Consider the following 24,941-nt stretch of genomic DNA (forward strand, 5'->3'; position numbering starts at 1 on the left):
CTGAGTAACAGCTTGAATAACGAAAATAATATTGATCATATAATAATAGCTATCCATGCTTTGCAGTAGTCGCTATTGAAATGCTCTACTATGTCGAGCTCCTTTCTACTCTCGGCCCAATCCTGATCCTCTTATTTTGATCTCCACAACAGATTTTCTGAAGTGTTAGAAATGTCTAATAATAGGTCATAGCTTTTACAATATTATAAGAAATGGTATATAATGTTTTTATAGGAAACCACAGAATTAATTACTTGTGGTTTGGCCACTTATAAATGAAAGCTTTGTGAGCCAGTCAAGAGGGCCTTTGAATGTTCAAAGTTTTAATTATTTTTTTTTCTTTTTTGCTTGCTCACTAGATGTAAAAACCTGCAATGAGTTGGACCTGGAGAATTCCAGCGAGTGGGAAGTGAAGACAATAACGAGTGCCCTGAAGCAGTATTTGAGGTAAGTTCCTCTGAGGACCAGGAGGGAAGCAGGGAGGATATGGACATCCGATGCTGACTCTGCACAGACATCTTAATAGTCAGGTTAAACCTTATTAAAAGGAGAACTGTGTGAGGTAGCTAATAGTGTCCCACAAAGTGAGTTAAGTAGGGGAACATCAGGTAGGTAAATTGCAACAGAAGAGATTGGAGGGAGCAGACTGAGGTATAGAAATAGATGTCTATTATAAGTGTGAGCTTTAGGATGTAAATACTATGAAACAATGGGGGAAGAATGCTATTTATTTCATTCACTGAATTTTTTTTTCAGATAAAATGAATTTTTTAAAGCTTAAATTTAAATCATTTGATCTTAAAGGTTGAAATGATAACAAATGCAGAGCCATTTGAAAAGATGTTTACTTATTGAGGTTTTAAGATAAACTTCAATTTTCCATTTATTATAGAAAATATTTAGGACTAGAATTAGAAAAAGGTTCATCATCTATAAGTCATTAAACTTTCTCTAAAAAAGAAAGGAGTTTAATGATTAAAAAATTTGAGGTTTGATAAAAAGCAAATAACTTAAAAAGCTTGAAGTTAAATAAAAAATAAATACCTAAGGAGTAAAAAAAGAAGTGAATAAGCCAATGGGGGAAAAATCCTGGCAGCTGCCCCGCTGGTGTGGCTCAGTGGTCGAGCTTTGATGCATGAACCAGGAGATTTGAGGGTTGAGTCCGGATCATGCCTGGGTTGTGGGCTCGATCCCTGGTAGGAGATTTGTAGGAGGCAGTGGATTGATGATCTTCTCTCATCATAGATATTTATATATCTCTCTCCTTATCTCTTCCTCTCTGAAATCAATAAAAATATAATTCTAAAAAATCCTGGAGGCAGTTCTTAGCTGTGGTCCTGTTGAGGAGGTTGATTTTTCTTTGGCAAACATGACAGCTCCCACAGGGTCAGTTCTGTCCAACATCTAGGCTTTTTTTTTCAGGTAAATATTGTTTGCATTCCAGTGAGCACATTAGAATCAACTTGTTATTACATATTTCATATTTATAGAAAATTTACATATTTTTAAAAATTCAAATATATAAAAGCAGAGAGATTCATATAATGGATCCTTATGGCCCCATTATCTTGCCTTCTTCAGTTATCCACATGTTGCACCCATAAACACTTAAATATATATGTCAAAAAAGATAAGGACTTTTAAAAAAGACCATGTCCTAGCTGGTTTGGCTCAGTGGATAGAGTGTTGGTCTACAGACTGAAGGGTCCCAGGTTCGATTCTGGTCAAGGGCACATACTTGGGTTGCGGACTCAATCGCCAGTAGGGGGCATGCAGGAGGCAGCAGATCAATGATTTTCATCATTGTTATCTCTTTCTTCACTCTCTCTTCCTCTCTGAAGTCAATAAAAATATATTTTAAAAAATTAAAAAAGACCATATAGAAAAGACAAGAGGAATATAATTATTATATCTAACAAAATTAATATCATCAAGTACTTAGTCTTTGTTCCATTTTTACTGATTTATTTTTAAAAAAGTCTTTTTATGTATATTTTTAATAAGTATAGGATGTAAACAGTGCCAACACATTTTACTTGGTTGATATGTGAGAAGAAGTGGGGAGACGAGAGAGAGACAGAGAGAGAGAGAGAGAGAGAGAGAGGAAAGAGAGGAAAGAGGAGAGAGAGAGAGAGAGAACATTGAAACATCAATTTGTTGTTTCATTCATTGGTTGATTCTTGTACGTGTCCTGACCAGAAATCAAACCCACAGCCTTGGTGTGTGGGGATGACACTCTAATCAGCTGACCTGCTTGGCCAGAGCTGGTTGATGTGTTATAAATTGCTTTTAATCTTCAGATTCTCTTCCCTCTGCACCCTGCACCCTCACCCCCCCACCTCCCCGCCCCAGCATGTTTTTGTTGGTGAGCCTGGGTCATATTTTTAAAGAGAGTTTTCTGTGTTTTTTTAGTTATGGCTGTATTTTGTGTCCTTATGGTGTCATTTAACATGTTTCCCTAGCCATCATATTTCCTGTAAACTATTAGTTAAATCTATAGACTGCATTAGATTCAGGTTAAGGTTATTTATTGCAAGAACATTTACATACTGTAAGAATGCATCATAGTGGTGCTATATTCTTTATGTTGTTGTTTTTTTTGCATCAGAAGGCCTGTGTTGTCTGGCTGTTCTACTTTTTAATGAAATTAAAATATATCAATAGATTCTGGTGTTCAATATTTTTGAATATTTTATTTAAGCCAGATGTTTTTAGTCACTTTTAGATTTTTTTTTCTTCAACAGTGAAATGCATTATTATTATGCCTAGTCTATAGAAGGACACAAGTAATGTCTAATTTGCCATTAATGGTGCTTGACAAGTGTAGACGAGGATTACAGCAAAAATGAATCTTGTTGGCCTGGGATTAGAATGTAAGCTTCCTGAAGACAGTCATCTTATGTTTCATGCTCATTGCAGAATTCCCAGCATGTAGAGCTGTAACTGTCAGTCAAATATGAGAGCAGCGGTTTTCAGCTGGGGATGATTTTGTCTCCCCCTCCCCCCCAAGGGGATATTTGGCAATATCTGGAGACATTCTTCGTTGTCACCATTTCATGAGAAGGGGAGGGGGTGCTATTGGCATGTGATGAGTCGAGGCCAGAGATGAGCTAAACATCCTACAATGCAGGAGACAGCCCATCCTTTTCCCCCAGATGGCCAACATGCCAGTAGTGCTGAGGTTGGGAAAGCCTCTGTTAGGTGCTTGACCGAAAGAAGGGTAGAGGGATATGAGCATAGAAAGAATTGGCATGTTACTGACTAGCAAAGGGAGCTGCCACTCTAGGGGGAAGCTTTAAACTCATTTGACTGTTTAGTAAACTCGTGCAGAGTACAGGTAAGGGGTTGACCAAGGTGATTCAGTTATTGGTGGGATAACTAAAGACAAAAATACAGTTCTTTTGCAGTGAATGGCATGTGTTCCTGCTGCTCCACATAGTTCTTTTTTTAACGGCTTGTGTGAAGAATTAGTTTGAATGGTTCTTGACACTCACTGTAGCTTGTTCCTTATGGCCCTGGTCCTGTGTTGCGTTCTCTGCCTTTCTCTCTCATCACGTTGCTGCATCCTGTCAGATTCCACTTTGAAGCAGACATCACTTTACAGGGAAACATTAGGAGACGCTACATGTGTCCTACAACTTCCCTCCTAACAGTCCCCACGTTCTGCGTGAACATGATGAAGCAATGAACATGAACTGGCAGGTGCCTGGGAAGGTTTGAGAGGTTGCCGATCTTTCCTCCCGTGTGATGTTTAGCAACTGGAAGTGCAGTCATGAGGATTTGACACTTTTTCTGGCGATGTGCCAGAGGTACCTCATTTTGACTACCCAATTGTGGCCTAAGCAAATGTTTTTCTTTCAGCACAAGGAGTAATAAATACATTGTCAAGAGCGTGGGCGCTGGAGCCAGCCTGCCTGGGCTGGAATCCCAGCTGGCACATGTGCCTGGCACAGAGCTGCAGATAGCTTTTCTCACTGCTGCCCTTGAATTTGCTGCAAGTAACCCTGCCACCTTATGGGATGGGAGGTTGGAGGTTGTGGAAGGGAAGTAACCAAACCCCAAAATGGCAAACTAAAACAAGAAGTAAAACCACCTCCCAGGGTCTGGAAAAAAGAAAAAAAAGATGTTCAGTGGACATGCATATTGTGTTTCCCTCTTTCTTCTGACTTGAGGCAACTTTTGCTTACCTTTTAGTGCTTAGAGAGGCTGAATTCCAGCCCTCTGACTGATTTTCACTTTCAGCAATGTGTTCATTGCAACAGTTTCTCATGTGAGGGGACCAATGAGCTGTTTTGTGATGTTTTTAGTAAAATGATTTTACCTAGAGGAAACTTTTAAACCCTGCAAATTGGAATGGGACTTTAGGGGAAGAATTTGCCAGCATTGGTTGATATTATGATTTATAGTCCCAGACAGATTGCAACGGGGTGCAAAGAGAAGTAGCTCAGAAACACGTTGGGTTGGAAAACTGAGGGATGTTGTGACTAAGGATAATACATTTTGTATGGGCAACTTGTCATTTGTATTAACAGTATTTAGTGTTTGCTTTTAAAAATCCTCACCTGAGGATTTTTAGAAAGGAGAGGGAAAGAAAGAGGGAGGGAAAGAGGGAAGGAGAGAGGGAGAGGGAGAGAGAGACATGGAAGTGAGAGAGTAACATAGATCTCTAATGCTTTTTATGCTTCATTGCCTAGCAGACATATGGCGATGATGTAAGAAGCTTGTAGAAGCTGTTCAGATACAAATTCACTTTTATTGAAAATGAAATTCCTTTGATGTTTTTTCTAAGTGTTCTTATTTTCCCCACTTTTCTTTTCAGCACTCTTTAACTTTCAGTCTTTGCCCAGTAACAGTTTTCCTTCTTTGCTTCATCTTACTTGTCCTCATTTTGAAACCAAAACCCCAATAAATTTACTTCTCTCCCTTAGGCTGTGGTATAATTAATCTTATTTTTCTTCTTTAATAAATGATAGTGTAGGGCAGTGGTCACCAACCAGTGGTCTCCACCGGTGGTCCATGAAGTTCGAAAGGTTGGCGACCACTGGTGTAGGGGGTGAAGAGGAGGAAGAGAGTAAATAAGAAAACAGTTTTCATCAGTACTTCGGTTTCAAAGTCTACAGTGTCAATGCGGGCATGCCTCCGTGTGTGTGTGTGTGTGTGTGTGTGTGTGTGTGTGTGTATTTGTCTACTATACCATTATAAATTGTGAATATATCTATATATTTTTTATATATATTTATATATAAGTTTTATATATAAATATATATAAGTTTTATATATAAATGTATGTTTACATCTATTTTGTTTGTAAACAGTTTTACTAAAGTATAATTGGCATACAGTAAACCACAATTTATAGTGTACATTTGGATAAGTTTGATGTGTATGTATCTGTGAAGTCATCACCATAATAAAAATAGGGGCTCTCTCATCACCCTCAGTTTCCTTATGCCTCTTTGAAATCCCTCGCTCTCACACCACTCTTCTTCCTTTATTCCAGAAAGCAACCTTGGTCTGCTTTCATCACTATGTAAAAAATGTTGTATTTGCTATAATTTCACATAAATGGAATATTATCATATAGTTCCATTTTTTTCTTTTAAATCTTCTTTCACTCAGCAGAAATTCACTTATGTGAATTATGTTGTAGCATAATTCATTCCTTTTTGTTGGTAATTAGTCTTCCATTGTATGGGTATCCACATTTTTTAAAAATTTATTGACCTGTTGATGAATATTCGGGTTGTAGCTTTTGGCTATTAAAAATGCAGCTACTAAGAACATAGGTTTTCATTTCTCATGGGTAAGTCCCAATGTCTGTGTAACGTTAAGTTGTATGGTCGGTATGCCTTTAACTGTTTGGTAAACTGACAAACTTGTTCCCAAAGTGATTGTGCTTGTCTACCTTTCCACCAACAACATGGAAGAGTCTCATTTTCTCTACATACTTGCCAGCTCTTGAAATGGCCAGTCTTCTGAATTTTAGCCCTTCTACCAGGGCCGTGGTGGCATCTCATTTTGCTTTTCAATTGATGCTTCCGTAATGACTAATGGTATCAAACATTTTCATGTGCTTTTTTTGCTATTTATTGGGTCGGCAGCTAAGTAATTGCGGATTTTTTAAAGAAAATCAAAGACAATTTTTTCATGGAACTAAATAACTTTATTCTGTAATGTATTGCCCATTTTGATCAATGACCTTTTGCCATCTTTCAGGCAGCATCATAATCCCACGTTCAAAAAACTTCTGGTTTTTATTAGCAAAAAACTGAATCAGGTACGATTTGACATCATCATCATTATTGAAATTTTTACCATTCAAGGGGTTTTGTAAAGATCGAAACAAAAAGTAATCAGATGGTGCAAGGTCAGGACTATATGGTGGATGTGGCAAAACATCCCAACCAAGCTCCATTAATTTTTGCCGAATGACCAAAGATGTTTGTGGCCTTGCATTGTCATGATGGAATACAACACCTTTTCGATTTGTCAATTCGGGCCGCTTTTCTTCAACTGCATTGTTTAATTTCGTTAGTTGTTCAATGTAGACATCAGAATTGATCGTTCGGTTGGGTGGTAAGAGTTCAAAGTAGACAATTCCTTTGTAATCCCACCGAACTGATAACAAAACCTTCTTTTGATGAATATCAGCTTTTGATGTTGTTTGAGTTGGTTCACCTGGCCTGCTCCACGATCTTTTCCGCTTGATATTGTTGTAAACAACCCATTTTTCATCGCCAGTTATCAGTCGTTTTAAAAATGGATCATTTTCATTACGTTTCTTTAGCAAATCGCAGCTGCTAATGCGTTGCGTTAACTGTGATTCTTTAATTTCGTGAGGAACCCATGTATCGAGTTTTAAAACATAGCCAAGTTGTTTTAAGTGATTTTCAATGCATGTATGTGATACATGAAGCTTCTCTGCAATCTCACGTGTTGTACTGTGACTGTCCGAATTGATTATTGCTTTGATTAGGGCGTCATCAACTTCAACTGGACGACCAGAGCGTTTTTCATCTTTGAGTGAAAAATCACCAGAACAAAATTTGGCAAACCAATTTTGACACTGCCGTTCTTTTAAGGCTTCGTCACCATAAACAGCACATAACTTTTTATGAGCTTGCAATGCGTTTTTCCCTTTGAGGAAATAAAAAAGCAAAATATGACGAAAATGTTCCTTTTGATTTTCCATTTTTTAACGAACGCCAAACGAAAACTACAAAACAGATCAAAAAACTTTTTTTACTGATTAACAGCTGAATAGCCAACTATCAAATAACAAAATGTGTTTTACATTTGTACTACGTCTGCAAACCTAAAAATTCAACTGAAGCCATATATGTGAGAAACCCGCAATTACTTAGTTGCCGACCCAATACATGTATTCTTGGGTGTCTGTGTCTTTCACACAATTAAAAAAAAAGGATTATTTATCCTCTTATGTGTTTTGGTCATTGTTTATATTATTTTGGATATAAATCCTTTCTCACATAAAATGTCTTCTCCAGTCTATGGCTTTTTAAATGTCTTCTCCAGTCGGGACCGATTTGGCTCAGTGGATAGAGCGTCGGCCTGAGGACTGAAAGGTCCCGGGTTGGATTCCGGTTAAGGGCATGTACCTTGGTTGCGGGCACATCCCCAGTGGGGGGTATGCAAGAGGCAGCTGGTCGATGTTTCTCTCTCATCGACGTTTCTAACTCTCTGTCCCTCTCAATTCCTCTCTGTGTAAAATCAATAAAATATATTTAAAAAAAAAATAAATGTCTTCTCCAGCCTATGGCTTGTCTTTTTATTCTTTTTAAGATCATATTTTAAATGGTTTTTAATTTTAATGAATTCCAATTTATCCATTTTTCTTTTTTGTGATGTATCAACAAATCTGCCTAATTCAAAGTGAAACAGTTTTTCTATTTTCTTCCTTTTTTTTTTTTTTTTTTTTTTAGGTTTTCTATTTTCTTCTAGAAGTTTTATAGTTTTATGTTTTATACTTAGATCTGTGGTCTATTTTGAGTTAATTTTTGTGACGATATGGGGTGTGGATCTAAGTTCACTTTTGAATATGGATGTCCAGTTGTTCCAGGACCATTTGTTGGAACAATTACCTTTTTCTTCCCTGAATTGCCTATTGAGATGATGATAGAGTTTTTCCTTTTGTGGATAAATGATTTCTATTTCCATTTTTATTGTTTTTCTTTTTCTAGAATGGTTAGTTGCATTGAATGGTTAGTTGCATTTTAATATTAAGGCAGTTAAATTTTTGTTATAAGCTCATGATGTATTATCCTTTTATTTATCTTTGTGAATTTGAGTTGCTAATATTGATATTTTATTTAGAGTAGTTTAATCTATATTCATTATATTCACTATATTCATTATATTTGGAACTTAGGTAATTCTTATTTAAAGAATGAGTTAAAAGTACTCCCTCATATTTTATGGGAGAATTTGTACATAATTGGTGTTTCCTAGAATTCACCAGTGAAGTTATCTGGGCCTAGAGTTTTCTTTCTGGCAAATTTTAAAGTACAAATTGAGTTTCTCAAAGAGATGTGGGAGTACTTAGGAACCTTGGGAGTTTGTGTCTTTCAAGACATTTGTCCATTTCATCCAAGTTGTTGAATTTGTGTAACAAATTCATTTAGGAGTGTCTTTTAGGTAAAGGATGTACCAACTAGATGAAGTTGGTTCATCGCTTTGTTCAAATCTTCTGTATTTTAACTGATTTTCTGTCTCCTTGTCCTATCAGTTATTGAGACAGAGAGGTATTTAAATCTTGGCTATGGTTGTGGATTTGTCTGTTTCTCCTTGTAGTCTCATCAGTTTGCTTCATGTATTTTGAAGCTCCTATTATTAGATCATTAACATTTAGAATTCTTATGTCTTATTGATTAATTGACCTCTTTATCAATATGAAATGATCTTTGTTCCTGGCATTTTTCTTGGCTTTTGAATATGTTTTCAATTTTTTTTGAGTGTGTGTATCTTTGATGTTTTCTTTAAACATTTGAGGTGGAATTTTTGGATTACATGATTTAAATATTTTAAAGATTCTTAACATCTTGCCAGATTGCCCTCCAGAAACTGTACAGATTTATACTTGTTCTCAAAGTGTGTATAGAGTTCAGAGATCTGGTCTTTTTAAAATTTAGATTTGTATAAATGGTAGAACTATAGCAATTTGTTGACCACAGGATAAAATATACTGCCATTTATGTAATCTTTTTTTGTAAAAAATTAAAATGGTACGGGTATATTTTAATAATTATAATTTATTTAAAAAATATGTTTTTATTGATTTTAGAGAGAGAAGAAGGGAGAAGGACAGAGAGATAGAAACAACGATGACAGAGAAACATCGCTTGGCTGCTTCCTGCACATCCCTTGCTGGGGATTGAGTCCATAGCCCAGGCATATGCCCTGACCAATCCAGTGACCTCTTGGTTCATGGGTTGACACTCAGCCACTGAGTCACACTGGCTGGACTGGCGTGGATATTTTTCAAGTTGTCTTCAATTTCACTTCTACCCTATGTTTTATTGTTTCATGGGCATAAACCAAAAATGGATATCATATTTTTATAATAGGGATATATAAGAGGAAAAGATTGATTTTTTTGTGTGTGGCATTTTCAATTAATATATTAGAGATGATTTACAAAATTATGTGCCTATTTGATTGATTAGAAGATTTGACTTTAAATAACTTAACGAGTCGAAGTAAGTTTTATATATAAAATGTTGTAAAGGTACTACCCAAGATTAAATATGAAATACCATGTGCTTCAGTCTGATAGGAATTCATGGGTGCTTACGCTTTGGTAGTGCCCCGTGCAGATAGCCTTTAATAAAGTAATCTACTGATTTATGTATATTTTGATATGTAAAAGTGTTCCCTAGGGAAGTTCTAGGCATTACTAAGAAATACACAACATATTTAATATCCTCTATTAAAGAATGAACACAACAAGCGGTGACCAGTGTGGATTTGTTTGGTAATCCTGCGCTGTCCCTTTCCCACAGGAGTCTTCCGGAGCCTCTTATGACCTATGAGTTACACGGGGATTTCATTGTTCCAGCCAGTAAGTATTACGTAGAGGTACAATGATGCAGTGTTGTGGTTGGTAGTGTGTATAAGCTGTAATTTCCACATGAACATTGAACTTCATTACAGTAACTAGTGTTTAAAAATAGAAATCACTTTTGAAGATCTTGGGTTTCTTTCCTCTTTTAAAAGGTGAAAAAAAGGGACAATTAGTAAATTCATTCATTCATTCATTCACATGTATTCATTGTCTACTGTACCGTAGTCCCTGGTAGATGCTGGGTATGTAGAGCCATGAAAGAAGTTCTGCCTCAGGAATCAATTCTCTGGCAAATATTGGTGCATACACACCTCCCACTATAGGTAAACAATATAATAATGACATGAGCACAGTGCTGTGGGGACATGTATGTATTTAATTTACAGAAGGTTAGGGAGATGAGGAGATTTGGAGAGATTAATAGTTTGGAAATGGCTTCACTTAGATATTTAGATGGAAGTTAAAGGCAGAAAGAATACTTTGAGATAATGCCAGAAACCCACATAGTATTTAATAGAGAATGAATTATATGTGACAAAATGGTAAAAAGGCCCAGAGTTGGTAGAATTTTAATTTGTGATGAAATTTTGGGCGAGTTATACTTATTTGAAGTGTTCTTGTTTTCTGTTTTATTATCATACACCTCAGTTTTTAAATTCGACACATGGTGTTCAATCCTTACAGCCTTCTGAAATACGCTGGTGTTAGGTATTTCATAATTAAGGAAATGAAGGTGGAGAGATGTTAAGTAATTTGCCAGATTATAGGGATCTTTAAATTCAAAGCCCAGGCTCCACTGGCTGAAACCTGCAGTTTGGTTTTCACAGGTGCACCGACAGTAGCTATAATTGTATTTTCATTTACTTTTTTTTCCTCCCCATCTTGGATGTATTCCATACTTCAATCTGCGGTTGGAAAACTTGGAGCAGTCCCTTTGAGGCCTGTGTCACTGCTGCCCAAGCATTGCTTTCAATGTTGCCTTTTTGTGAGGTCTTTGCTCAGGCCCACGTGAAGGTGCCTAGTATGCTGCAGGAAGAAGCTATGTGCAGGCCTGGTTAAGACTATCATGGAAAATAGGCTTTCAGAAGAGGGGGAAAGTATGGTTCTATTCACTTTTGTTTTCATGTGGGAAGAGGATTTTTTTTTTTTTTTTAAGAGAATTTGTGTGATCAAGGAAGTGGGGGAAAGTTTTCTTGGCAGAAACTCAAGCAAATGCTTAGTTGTTTTGATTTCTTCCCTGTGGCATTTTTGGCACACAGGGGAAAGAGAAATTAAACTCTACTCGGAGGACCATTGTTTCGTGTTGTGCGCCTTGGGGACTGGAAAAAGCAGAAGCGTGCCAGTTTTAATCTGGGATCCTTTGAGAATTGGAGAAAGATAAAGTGATTATGGAATAAGTTTTAAGTCACCACAAGGGAGTATCATTATTATTACTATCAGGCCTTGTAACCGAAGCCAGCGTGTTTGAAACCCTAATGTCAGTGCATTTTACCAGATGAAGGCCCCCTAAGAAAAGGGATTTGCAATTGGTCGTGAAGTCATTGGTGTGGGGATGAGCTGGAAGCGTTTGTTGAGGGTACCCTTCAACAAAGTGGTAGAGGAGATTGTATAAATACAAAAGGTATCACCACCCATGAGGCCAGAACCTTGTGTGTTTTGCTTCCTGACTTTGTGGGATGCTGTTACGGAGCCTTAACCATTTGAGTAGCAGGCCTGTTCCAAAGAAAAACTGTGGCTCCTGTAGTTATTGGCACGTATTTGCACCTACGTGGAGTTGCGGTTGGAATGGACCCGTAGTTACCATAGTTAATGAGAAAAAGTACATCTATGAACCAGGTGTGTTTTAGAGACCAACATTTCTAATTTTTTATTTGAGTTTTGTGAGTTCCGTTCTCTGTACTCACTTTTCCTCTCAGGAGCAGGTCCTCTAATCTCTTGCATATGTACTTCCAAGTATGGAATAAAACAGCTACAGAAATCAGGTGGCCAAAATTAGTCTCCCTTTTTGAATATTGTTGGGAAATTAGGATTGCACTTAGGGCTCTCGTTGTCTGTTACCAATGTCAGAGATGACCCTGTTGTGCTGAAGTGTCTGTTAGCTGAGCTCACTGCTAAAATTACCAAGCATCACCAGACTTCCTTACCGCCTCTCACCCCAGCATGGAAACAGAGTTTTGATGCTTTTCACGTGTGGTAGTTTCCATCTGTTCACGGCGTTGAGATAGTCTCTTCTCCTACCCTCCCTGCTGAGAGCTCTGAAGGTTGCTCTTGGTTCTTCCATTTCCTGTTGTCCGTTTCTTTCCCATAGAGTTTCGCTGAGAACCTGTGAGTTAATTTCTGAAGTGCATGATACAAATATGAATTTTGTTGGTTTTCACCACAGGAGGCAAACATTTTTATTTTTTTATTTTTCCATTCTTAAGAAATACTAACTTACTGTTCAATGTTGAATGCTTTGGGGAATTAAATATTTTTATTCTTAGAAATAATTAAGAGCATTAACTAAACCCTCTCAGCTAAGAGAGTTAACTAAATTTGCTGAAAGGAACTAGAAAGTATCTGTCTAGAAAAACCACTCCTGTGTTTCTCCTCCCATCACACACACACGCACACACACACACACACACACACATACACACACACAAACACACACATACACACACACACTACTTCTAACAATCCCAATCACCAAAGGTGTGGGCTCCCCGCCCCAAGCAGTGCTGGGGCACCAGCAGAGTGTCCTTACGTTCAGTTTCGTTCTGATTCTTTCTACCTAGAATTAGCGTCAGATCCCACAAGTTAAGGACTTAGTCCCACAAGACTGCCCCCGCTTCAGATACTAGTCGGAAGCCTCTGGTTGCCCCCAGTAATTCCGGGTTCTCATAACCCCCCTTTGATCTGTAATTTTCTAGAAAGGTTTATAGAACTCAGGGTGACACGTCTTAGGTTAACAGCTTATAACATAAACCATAAAGGATACCGGGGAACAGCTAGGTAAAAGAGGAGGTTTGGAGGTACTCTGGTATAGAGGCTGTCCGTGTGTAGTGAGTGGGGTGTTCCACTGCCCCCGCATGTGGAATGTCCATGCACTAGAATGCTCTTCCAATCCTGCACTTTGGGGATTTTTATGGAAGCTTTATCATGAAGGTAATATGGATTATTAACTATTTCAGGCCCAGTTGCCTCTCTGGAGAATGGGGGATGGAACTAAAACATCTGAGCTTCTAATCATGGCTAGATCTTTTTGGTGATCAGTCCCCATTGAAAGGCCCACCCAAAGTCACCTCATTAGAACAAAAGAAATTTCTTATCCAGGAAATTCCAAGGGACTTAGGAGCTTGGTGTCAGACATCCTATCACTCAAATTATGGATGGAGGTCCTAGGAGCTCAGTGTCAGAATCTGGGGTCAAAGACTATTAATATTAGAACAAAAGATGATCTAAGCACCTCCATTTACAAGGAATCTGAGGACAGATTATATATATATATATATATATATATATATATATATATATATATATTTTTAACATCATCAATCTTTTTGAGAGGATATAGTGGACTTTTAATGTAGAAATTTATAAGATGTAAACACAGTTTACTTGGTGTACAGAGGAATACAAAAGATTGTACCTATCAGGGGAACGCTGTTGTTGCATGGTGATCACTACCTTTGAGAATGTTGTAGTCCATGGCCTGTGTCTCAGCCTCTTAGACTTGGATTTCTTGATATGTTGTATTGATAAGAGTTGGACCCATGCTTCAGGGTTGGACTCAATGTTAGACTTAGTTTGAAGATGATAGCTGAAGCCTAGATGCCTGCGAAGGCATCACACAAGAAATCTCAGTCCCCCAAACCAGAATACTTGTGTTGTTAGGTTCACTGGTCAAGTTACGTAGGAAGCAAAATTATATTCATGTGATGAAAAATATAACAATTATAGGCTCCAGGGCACTGGTGTTGGCCTACCCAGAATGTTCTGTTTTTGTTGGTAAACAGACAAAATCGTATGGTCTTGGTAGGGAAGGAGTTGGAAATCTGGAAATTAAAGGAATCAAATGATTATTGACATCAAGTTATCTTAGCCTGGTGTATTCATTTCTGAGTCAATTGGAGCTTCCACAGAAGAAGTGGGATTCTTGGTGCCTGTTGAGTGAAGATACCCCCTTGTCCCTTGGGAAGTGCTCATCCTTTTCTAAAATTACAGTACTATTGATTTATGGCATTTAAATATTAACATAACTGAACATTTATCTGCCTTTGTATCTCTGATATGCTCCAGTAAGCTATGATCATATCTTTTCCAGTCTCCATTAGTTGGCACAGTTTGTATCATAAGCAGATAGATGTGAAGTGTTGAGGATGCTAATTTATAGTTACACAATTAAACATATTTCTGCTTATTACAGTAAACTCCCAATTCCTTGGCATATGTTAGGAATTTGGTGTTATGGTGAATTCAGTATCCTAGATTTTTTTAAAAAAAGTTATACCTTTTCTTTTGTTAATTTATATCAATGAAAACGTAAGATAATTTAGTTTAGATGACTTTTGAGTACCATAAGCTAGTATGTTGTATCTACATGGAAATGCCCATTGATAGATTAATATCATAATATAAAGAACTGGAGAAAAAGGTAGAGTTACTTTGAAAGCATTATCTCAAAAGTTCTATTTGGAAGAAGGAGGAAAAAACAGACTTGGATACACTTCCTTGATGACAGTCATTTCCATGCCTGCCTGCCTCACCGTACCTGATTAAAACAAATCCAGGGTGTGTTTTAAAACAGTCACGTTCTGAGACACTGGAGCGTGGGCGGGGGAGTTGATGAGAGGGGGAAGAGGGTTAAACGTCAACATACGTTGTCGGGGGATGAAATTCAATCCATAAAAGGAAAGAGTTTTATTAGCTGATATGTTATTTGCATTTCATTGTGGGCAGGACACAGGGACTAGACCCCTTCCAGTGAGCGAGGAGCACACTGTGAGTGCAGAGTGCCAGGGACGGGCTGGGCTGGCTGTTCTTCGTGTCAGCGGGGAAAGGCAGGAACTGCAGCCTCCTTGAAAGCCCCCACCAGGGAGGCGGGGACATTCAGAATAGGGAAGAGAGGTGGATTTTCTTTTCCTTTGAAAGGTGGCAAAACATGTTTAAATTCTCGGAAGATGTTGAACCGAAGAGATATTGCATGTGTTGACTTTCAGGAGTATATTTGATTCCAAAGACACTACTAACTGTTCTTTCTCCTTTTTAAAGAAAGTGGGAGTCCAGAATCTCGTGCTAATGCTATCCATTTCTTGGTGCATAAACTGCCAGAGAAAAATAAAGAGATGTTGGACATCTTGGTGAAACACTTAACAAAGTAAGCCTCTTTTTCCTTCCTAACGTTCTGTGCGGGTGTTGTGGGGGGTTCTTGCATTTGTAACGGTCAGAATTGGGGCTGCATACACAATACCAGGGACCACACCTGGAAGGGCAGGCTGGACATCTGACTCCTTGTGTGTGCTTTGGACAAGACTGCTGAAACACGATGCTTTCATGAAGTCTTGTAATTATTTGCTTAACATCACTGCCAGCAACTTGGGGTTTGATTTGAAGTAAGGGAAAAGAATATTATACACTTCCCTGTACACTGATTCTGGAAATGTGATTATATGTCTGTTAGCAAATTTAGCCTGCTTTCACACCTACCTAACTCTGAGTTTGAACATGCCCTTTAAGATTATTTAATCGAGGAATAGGTAGTTATTTCATAGGATCCATTCTATTCTTTTATTTTTAAAAAATATATTTTATTGATTTTTTTACAGAGTGGAAGGGAGAGAGAGAGTTAGAAACATCGATGAGAGAGAAACATCAATCAGCTGCCTACTTCACACCTTCCACTGGGGATGTGCCCGCAACCAAGGCACATGCCCTTGACAGGAATTGAACCTGGGACCCTTCAGTCCGCAGGCTGTCACTCTGTCCACTGACCCAGTAGAGAAGTTAGCCCTATCTTTAAATATATAACTCCTTGATCTCTATTTTTGAGGGGAGAGGAAACTAAGGACATTATGTTTTAGAACCCTTGTTTTATATAGAAAGGAAATGAAGGCCAGAGGATATTATGACCTGTGAAGAGTACTAGTACTAGTATAGCCATTTATTCATTTGGCCAATAAATAGTTGTTAGTGAATGCCTTTTTTTATTTTTTATTAATCCTCACCTGAAGATATTTTTCCATTGATTTTTTAGAGAAACTGGAAGGTGGGGGCGGGGAGAAACAGAGAGCAAGAGAAAGAGAAACATCAGTGTGAGAGAGACACATTGATTGGTTGCCTCCTGCTGCTGCCCCTAGCATACAACCGAGGTATGTGCCCTTGACTGGAATTGAACAAGGGCCCTTCAGTCCGCAGGCTGATACTCTTATCTGTTGACCCAAACCGGCTAGGGTTGACCTTTTTTAGGGGCTAGTAGACACATGGTTGGACAGGATCCTTTCAGGAAGTCCTGTTTTTCTGAGGGGAAAAGACAACCAAAAGAATACAAATACAAATATAAAATAATTCCAGGGGATAAGTGGTCAAAGGCAAAAAGGAGCATGAGGAGATAGAGACTATATGTTGGGTGTGGGACTACAAAGAGGGCTATTATGGAAAGTCTCTTTGAGGATGAGACCTTGGAGTCGCTGGGAACAGTTGTGTAGGTTGTTCCCAGGTCTTGGGCGCTGGGACTGAGTCCTAATGTGCTTGTAAAGGTCATTCTGTTAAGTTGCATAGTCCCTGGGAGCCAGAGTACAGTAATCTGGGCTCAGAGGAGGTGCTCTAAGTAGAGGAGGAACAGTAAATAAAGGCTTCGGTGGGACACAAGCGTGGTTTTAGATGGAGTTATTAAGCCAGCCTCTGTGGCTAGCGCAGAGCATCAGAGAGAAGCCAAGAGGTAGCAGGGGCCTCATGATGTGTTGTCTTGTTGGAGGATCCTGTTATTTCAGAGGCAGACATTGAGGACAGTCGAGTCCTGGTATTTAGGGGAATAGTCTTGCAGAATACTGCACAACCCACAGTTTTCGCTCATCTTCTAACCAGAGAGACCTTTCTTTCCGCCCTCATCAACGTTAGTGTTTCAAACCACTCCAAGCAGAACCTGATGACCGTGGCAAATTTGGGAGTGGTGTTTGGACCAACTCTGATGAGGCCACAGGAGGAAACTGTTGCTGCCATCATGGACCTGAAGTTTCAGAACATTGTTGTGGAAATCCTAATTGAAAACTACGAAAAGGTAAAACCATATTAATATTTTTTTTTTCCTTAAAGGAATTTCTGTATTTGGCTTGTCAATTTGTAATGTAAAAGTATCCCCTTTTCTCTCTTTTTAAATTTATTATAATAATGAGCGTGGTTCTGAGAAATTTGCACTGAGGTTCTCTGTTTTGATGTAGCTTCATAAATCGGGAGCCTGCCAGGTCTTCTGTTCTCTCACTGGTTTAAATAAGAAATATTTAACCCAGTTGCAAATGAATATTGGCTCTGCAGTTGTGAACTGTTCAGGATTTTTTGTGTGTGTGTGTGTTTTTTTTTTTTTTTGCTTTGTTTGTTTTTTTTCCTTTTCTGCCTTCATTCCTAGGATTTCTCACTCAAATTCTAGTTCCATGACACAGGGATGCACACATAATTCCCCTCTACCCTAAGCATGTTAACAGTTTCAGGAGGTTTACATGTATCTCTGAATCTGGAGACCCCAAGTTAAGAATCTCTGATTTAAAAGGAATAATCTCGTAGGTGAGTCAGCTTGCTACTTGTTCTATATAATCAAGGGGAATACATGCTTTTTAAAAAACACAACAGGCTCTTTCAAGGACTTTTAGACTTCTTTTTTTCTCATTCTGTCACTTATAGATCAGGACCTTGATAATCATTTTTCCTCCAAGACAACTGTTAAAATTCTTGGTTACTCACTTGTTCATTAAAAGATTTTAAAAATTTTGAGATTACATTATATGCCAAGCGTGTGTTAGGTATGGGGATGCGAAGAGGAACATCATAGCTCCTGATGGAAAGCAGGTCACAGTCTGGGGGTGGGGAGCCTGTGTAGGGGTTTGTATCCTATGGCATCCTTCCTGTCTAACATACTATATAATTAATTCACTTACCTATTTCCTTAGTTGTTATCTCTCTCTCTCTCTGCTCGATCCTGGAGGGCAGAGATTTTTTTTTGTACACTTAGAAACGGTACATATCTGAAGCTCAGTTCATGTTTATTGGATGAATTCATGAACTCAAATTTTGAGGGGGTCAGAAGAGTGGGAAAGGGGCGGTCAGGCAGAGGTGTGGCCCCTTGGAGCAGAGCATTGAAGGAGCATTTCTTGGGCCCTTGTTGTATTTGCTCTTTGTGAGAACAAGTCTAGCTTGTGTGAGAATTGGTTCCCACTGAAAAGCTTGAAAGCTGGTCACTAGCATAGTAAAAGCAGCCTGTTTATGGGAAGTTAGTATGGGGTGTGTGTGTTTGTTTGTGTGTGTGTGTGTGTGTGTGTGTGTGTGTGTGTTTAGTAGCAAATGGTGAATTTATGTCTCCTTTTATGCTCCTGTCAAACTGTCCTTGAGCCTCATTAGTGTGCACTCAGCTTTCCAGACAGCTTCATGGAATCGTGGCTACTGTTCAGTTTTCGAAAAAGAAGTAATTGGACTGCAAGTTTTGCAGCAGTGTTTAGTAACGCGGCTGTCATTAGACTGACTCCCAATTAGGAAACTTTTATCCCATTTGTTTGAGAAAGCACTGGCCCTGGGACTTGCTCTCAGAATGGTCTCCATTGAGTGCTGTGGCTTCCTGAGTTCTGGTCTTTTTTGAAGCTGGGAAGATAACTGCATGATTCTTCTGCTGGGAAGTAGACAGTGCGGGTTCCACCTTGTTAACAAATCTGCGAGGAATTTCCAAGTGGCGTTGCGGAGCCAATGATAATAGCTACAGCAGATGAAACTGGACCTGTTTTCAGAGTCGGAGCTTTGCAGAGCTAAGTAGAGGGTTTTCAGTTTCCCCTTCTCCCTTTCTGTGGCCAGGCTAGATAATGCTATGGATACGCAACCCGTGTCAATTGAAGCACTGAGGTTTCCTACCAAGAAGGGAGGCAGGGAGACACTGAGTTTCAGGTTATTTGCTGAGTGCCTGGGGTTAGGGAAACACAGAGTTGCTTGGTATGCAGAGAGGCAAGAGCAGTTACCTTGGATTTATTACTATTTCTGAGAAAGTAGTTCCCCATAACATCATCTTTCTTCTCCAGTTTCCTCCTTGTCTCCTTCCATTCTCACTCCCAGCTCTTTATCCTGCTTGACTGGGCTTCTCTTGAGAGTCGAGACTCTGTGAGAAGGAGGAGGAGGAAGAGGAGGAGTAAGAGGAGGAAGAAGAGGAGGAGGAGGAGGAGGAGGAAGAGGAGGAGGAGTATTTCTGCTGACAAGGGTGGTCCTGCAGGAGAACTTCATATGGGTGCGTGTACCATGTGAGCCACAGGTTGCCTTGACAACAGATGCACATACACCACCCAAAGCCTTTAACGTGGTGTGGGAGAGCTAGAGATTCTTTTAGTATACAATTGAGAATGAAAAGAAAGAGAGGAAGTAAGAATAGGGGAGATGAAAAAGAATTGTCTAGTGAGGAAGGAAAAAATTCATACGACATGGGGGGCAGGGTTAGGGGAAGCTGGGGGGAGGTCCAGGAGGGGAAAAAGGAGACATATGTACTACTATTTGTAATGCTTCAAACAATTTAAAAAAATAAAAAAATAAAGCAAATGTTAATAGCCAAAAAAAAAAAAAAAAAAGAAAGAAAGAAAAAAATTTAATACAGAAAGGATGGGAAACTAGAAAGGAAATGGAGAGACCCAGGTAGAGTCTACAAAGGAAAAATAATAGAAAGATGTATTCTTTTCCTCTGTTTATGTTTACTCCCTGGGGATGCGAAAAATATTGACTGACTAGGAAAGTCACTCAAGTAGAAGAAGAAACTTTCAACATGTAATTAAAGCAAGACAGATTTGGCTTGTTTTGGAATTAGAAAAGGACCCCTAGTGAATCTGCTTTGGAGATCACATTTTAGCTCAGCCCCTTTGCCATTTTCATAAAATCCATATGGACTTTATAGGAAACTTAACCCATATGTTTTGGCTTCATTTCCACATAATACATGAAGATGTTGTTTTAAAAGAAGTGTTTGTGGGCCAAAAATATTATCAAGGTCTTTTCTTCCCTTGCAAACCAGAAAATTGTATTTCCCAGGTGGAAAGGGGTAGTGGGAAATTCACATGGAATTTCAAGCTAGGATTGTGCCTTAGAATTTGTGAACTGTGCATGCATTTTGTCCTCAAAGTGTACGTGTTATGGATTAGTTCAGTATAGCGCCTGCTTAGTCAGCTGTGGCATGAGATTTGGGGGAAGGAGGACCATGAGCCCAGTAGGGGAAAGAAGAAATGTCCAACAGTAGCTCCAAGAGATGGCAGAGAATAAGAGTAGAGAGACAGAGAGAAGCTGACGGGACTTTAGATGGAGTCCATCCCGTTATGGGGGATTGGAAAATGTCTTGAATAACGGTGTGTTGGTTTTGGAATGGTTTTGAATAGGTGGGGTGTTTTAAGAGGACATTTTGGGTACGGGGATCATGTGATCAGAAAAGTACAGAGAGTGGATATTTGTTCTGTGAAAGCGACTCCTGTTGGAACCTGGGTGAGTGGTTCGGGGTGAGACTAGAGAGTCAGGCCAGGCGCAGGGAGGTTGAGAACGCCACCCAAGGATGTTTGGACTTAATTTTATAGGAACCAGGGCCTCTCGTGGTTTTCAGGTCACCTGCTTCAGGAAGCTTAGTTTGGCAGCAAGGTTTGCGGCAGGAAGTAGAGGAATAAAAAGGCCAGGAGGCCATCGCATGGTGCAGATGAAGGCCCAGTGTGAGAGCGGGAGTTACAGGCTGGAGAGCATCGTTCTGTGAGGGGGACCAGACACCATCCAGGGCCTGGATTTGTGGGACTTCTAAGAGGAAGGACTTATAAGTCCTGAGGACTCGATGCTGAGGACTCGATCTGGGGGGAGTGTTAGTGCCATTAATAATAGAAAAGAAAAAAATGGGCAGGAGTGAGTTCACTTTATAAGAAGCTGAATTTTAGTTGTGGTCTGATGTCTAGCAGACAGTTGGAGGCATGGGGCTCAGCCTTTAGTGGTGGAAAGTGTAATATAAAATAAAGAGGCATGAGATTGACATGTGAGAGCATTAATGGATGCTCATTGTATTATATACTTTTGATCTACTATATAGAGTGTTTATCTCACATACATATAAACACACATAAAATACATATATTTTAAATATATGTATTAAAATATATACAATTCCTGTGGCACATATATTTCACAGTATTTATATGTATGTACAAAATACTTATTACATGTGATATCCTCTTATGCATATGTGACAGTGAAGGGTGAGAGATTAACTTGCTCACAGGCACATAGCTAGTAAGTGGTAATGCCTGCATTGGAACTTAAGGCTTTGCTTTCCAACCCTAGAATAAGGTAATAACAATATACTTTTAGAAACAATGAGATTTTACTATTAAAAGTGGAGTCAGAAGCAACGCAGGCAAGTTCAGTGTCAGGTTGTTGAGTGTCAGTGATGCCAGATGCTGTCATGGGGTGGGAGGATCTGAAGACTGGCATATGGCATATGTTCTCTCCAAGAGTGAAATTTCTGTGGAGAGCAAGGGCTGAAATCAACTTGTAAGGGCTTCAGTGAGTGTTCAGGACTGGGCAGTAATGAGTCCAGATGCTTTTCCCCCCATATGACAGAAAAATATACAGGAAGAAGAGTCAGAATAGACACAATAGGGAAGGAAAGACAGAGTAGGACATGAGTTGTATGTAGCTTGTTAATTTCATATTTGAATGACCTGTTAGTTCATATCTATAAAGTGTCACTTCTTTAGTCCATGAAGGCCCTTGAAAATTCTATGAACATCAAGGAAGACCTTAATATCAGGGTCATTTTCATTTAATATGCCTTATCTTATGTTAATACTTAAAAAAGCAGTTTACATAAAGTAAGGCATATAATGTTCTCAACCAAATCATTTTATGTAATACACATCCTATATAATAAAAGGGTAATATGCAAATAGACCAAACGGCAGAACAACTGAACAACCAATCAAAGCTTAATATGCTAATGATATGATAAGGTTGCTCAACCACTAGCTAGACGTGCACTGACCACCAGGGGGAAGTCGACTGGCCAACCAGTTGCTGTGACATTCACTGACCACCATGGGGCAAATGCTCTGACCTGTAGGGACATGCCCTGGAGCCTTCCTGCCGTCCCTCCCTGGCCCAATCCATAGTGCACCTGTGGGGTCCCTCAGCCTGGCCTGTGTCCTCTTGCAATCTAGGACCCCCCCTTGGGGGATATTGGAGAGCCAGTTTCAGCCTGATCCTGCAGGCCAGTCCCCTAGGGAGGGCGCCAGATGCAGGGCTCATGGCTGGTGAGTGCTGCTGCTTCAGTGTGAGCCTCTCCTGATTGGGACTGATTGGGCACGAGCCCACAGCAGGCACAGTGGGGTCAGGATGAGTGGGAGCAGCAGGAAGGAACTGTATGCGGCATTGGACTGCAGGCCACCCAGGGGGACACCACCCGTGCACAAATTTGTGCACCAGGCCTCTAGTAATAATATAATAACAATCTAGATTATATTTACCTTGAGGATTTTTATAGGATTTTCAGTGCAATATGCAATATGTGGATTTCTGGGCTGATCGTAGCTTTGCGTGGTCTTCAGTACGTTCTGATATCATTGATCTTCTGATAGCTACTGGGTCATATGTTTTCTAGCCTTTATTATAGTGCCTGTGGGCCACAAGGTGTGGAGGGACAATTATATTTTGTTTACATAAACCTTTTCCTCAAAAGGAGTATTTTAGACTTTGAGCTGGGCTCTCTGGTGGTCCATCTCATTTTTCCTGGTGTGAAAATGGAGGCCAATCATGATGACCATACTTTGTGGAAAAGGCCAATGTCATACGTCTGCTCCAGAGCTTCTTTTCTTTTTCGGAAATAGTGGAATGGAGGGGTAAAAAGGAGAGAGAGAGAAAAACATCAATCTGAGAGAGACACATTGATTGGTTGCCTTCCATATGCACCCAGGGATAGAACTTGCAACCCAGGTGTGTGCCCTTGACTGGGGATTAAACCTGAGACCCTTTGGTGCGTGAGCTGGCACTCTAACCATTGAGCAATGCTGGCCAGGGGCTCCACAGCTTCTTGTCACATCTGGCAAAGTCCTTATCTTTGAATAACCAGTGTCCTCGTCACTGAAGAGCCTAGAAAGAGTAAAGGTGAGACGGGCATGTGTGTTTCCCAGTTGACACATCACCATGACATTACATGACAGGCACATGAAGAAGAGTATCGGTGGTGCAGTGCATTCTCTTGTTAAACTTGGGACCACCTTTCTGGTCTGTGACCACTTATCTTTGCCAAGAGCTAGAAGGGTGGTGCATCCCTGCCCCCATGTTCAATGGTGGAATGGATTCCTTGTTGAGTCCCAGCTTGTAGTCCAGCAGTGGCCACATGGGGACCGTGATGGACCTGGGCAGCCCACTTCTCCATTTCCATTGCTGCAAAAACAACACACATCCTTACCCTCTGTCTGCTGCTGGGTCTCTGACATCCTGTAAGGAAAAGCTGGTCCAAGTGAGTAGTATGCAAAATGCTCCTTCTTCCGGTACCAGAAACCTCCCAGTCTTAGAAGGTGCTTGTCATTTAATGGGAAATAAAAATCTCTTAAAAAATACACACAAAAAAAACCCCAGCCTAAATGCTTCCTGATTTAGCTTTGCTGGCCCTGGGTTGCTAGGCAGCATCAGTTTTCAGAGAGAAAAATAAATGTCTTAAACACAAGCAACACAATGAAGCTCCAAAGTTTTCTCAGAGCTTTAGTTTGCCTGCGTAGTGACTGTTCAGTGCAGAAGTCAAGACGAGAATATTTGACAGATTTTCAGAGGGTGTTTTTTGTTTTCTTCTTCCAGTTTTCATGAATGTTGGCCTCCTTGGCATAGCCACGAAAATTTGCTTTCTATTTGATTATTATTTTTTCTCTCAGCAGGGCCTTGCCTTTTCTAGAGTGTTTAAAAAGAAGGTTTAAAAGCACGGAAAACTTTGTATCATCCTCCCTGCATCTTTTCAGGAGAGTCAGAAAATAACAATGGCATTGTCTTCCGAATTCTGCTCTTTTCATGAGTGGACAATATAGGAAGTCCCGGCTTTGTGCGGTTATGTAGCTCTGTAGAGGGTAGATAGTCTTTCCCCCGGGACAGGAGGGGTTTGATAAGAGGAAATTTGGGAGACAGGGATCTTTCACCCTGCAGTGCTTTTGTGTCCAGTCTGGAGAAAGCATCGAGACTGTCTCAAGAAAATTGAGGAGCCGCAGTAGAGAAGATTAGAATAGATTTATTCTTTGTTATCCAAGGGCGCATACTCAGTACAAGTTAGCATAACTTGCCAGGAAATGTGTTTCTGATTCAGTAGAAGGAAGGCCTTCATAATATTTCTTTTAATAATGAGAATGTGTTCATGCTAGCGTTGGGATTGAGGTGTTAGAGGAAAGCTAGCAGGCCTCTGAGGTCTGATCCATGCTGAAATTCTCTGCCAAAGTCTCTGGGAATGCAAAGCTGCAAAGACAGAGCGAAGCTCAGTGCTTGGAGCTTGGCACTCAGTGTTCACAGAATTAAAAATGAGGAGAGGTGTGGCCCCTTTGTGCATACTAGTACACCTCACTTTCGAGACGCATCTCTTCTGGGGTCTTCCAGCTGGTAAATGGCAGTGCTGGGATGCAAACCCAGGGCTGTCTGGCTT

General features: G+C 39.7%; 1 protein-coding gene across 1 annotated transcript in view; it reads left to right on the forward strand.

The window, feature by feature from the left end:
• ARHGAP10 (Rho GTPase activating protein 10) overlaps positions 1–24,941 on the forward strand; it is a 240,111-nt gene that overhangs the window by 151,099 nt on the left and 64,071 nt on the right. The window contains exons 15-18 of the mRNA XM_084884902.1: positions 360–447; positions 10,020–10,078; positions 15,335–15,440; positions 17,180–17,339. Of these exons, the coding sequence (XP_084741028.1) occupies positions 360–447; positions 10,020–10,078; positions 15,335–15,440; positions 17,180–17,339 (413 nt within the window). The remainder of the gene's footprint in view (positions 1–359; positions 448–10,019; positions 10,079–15,334; positions 15,441–17,179; positions 17,340–24,941) is intronic.

The sequence above is a fragment of the Pipistrellus hanaki genome, assembly GCF_964339955.1.
Source record: "Pipistrellus hanaki genome assembly, chromosome: 5".
Lineage (NCBI taxonomy): Eukaryota > Metazoa > Chordata > Mammalia > Chiroptera > Vespertilionidae > Pipistrellus > Pipistrellus hanaki.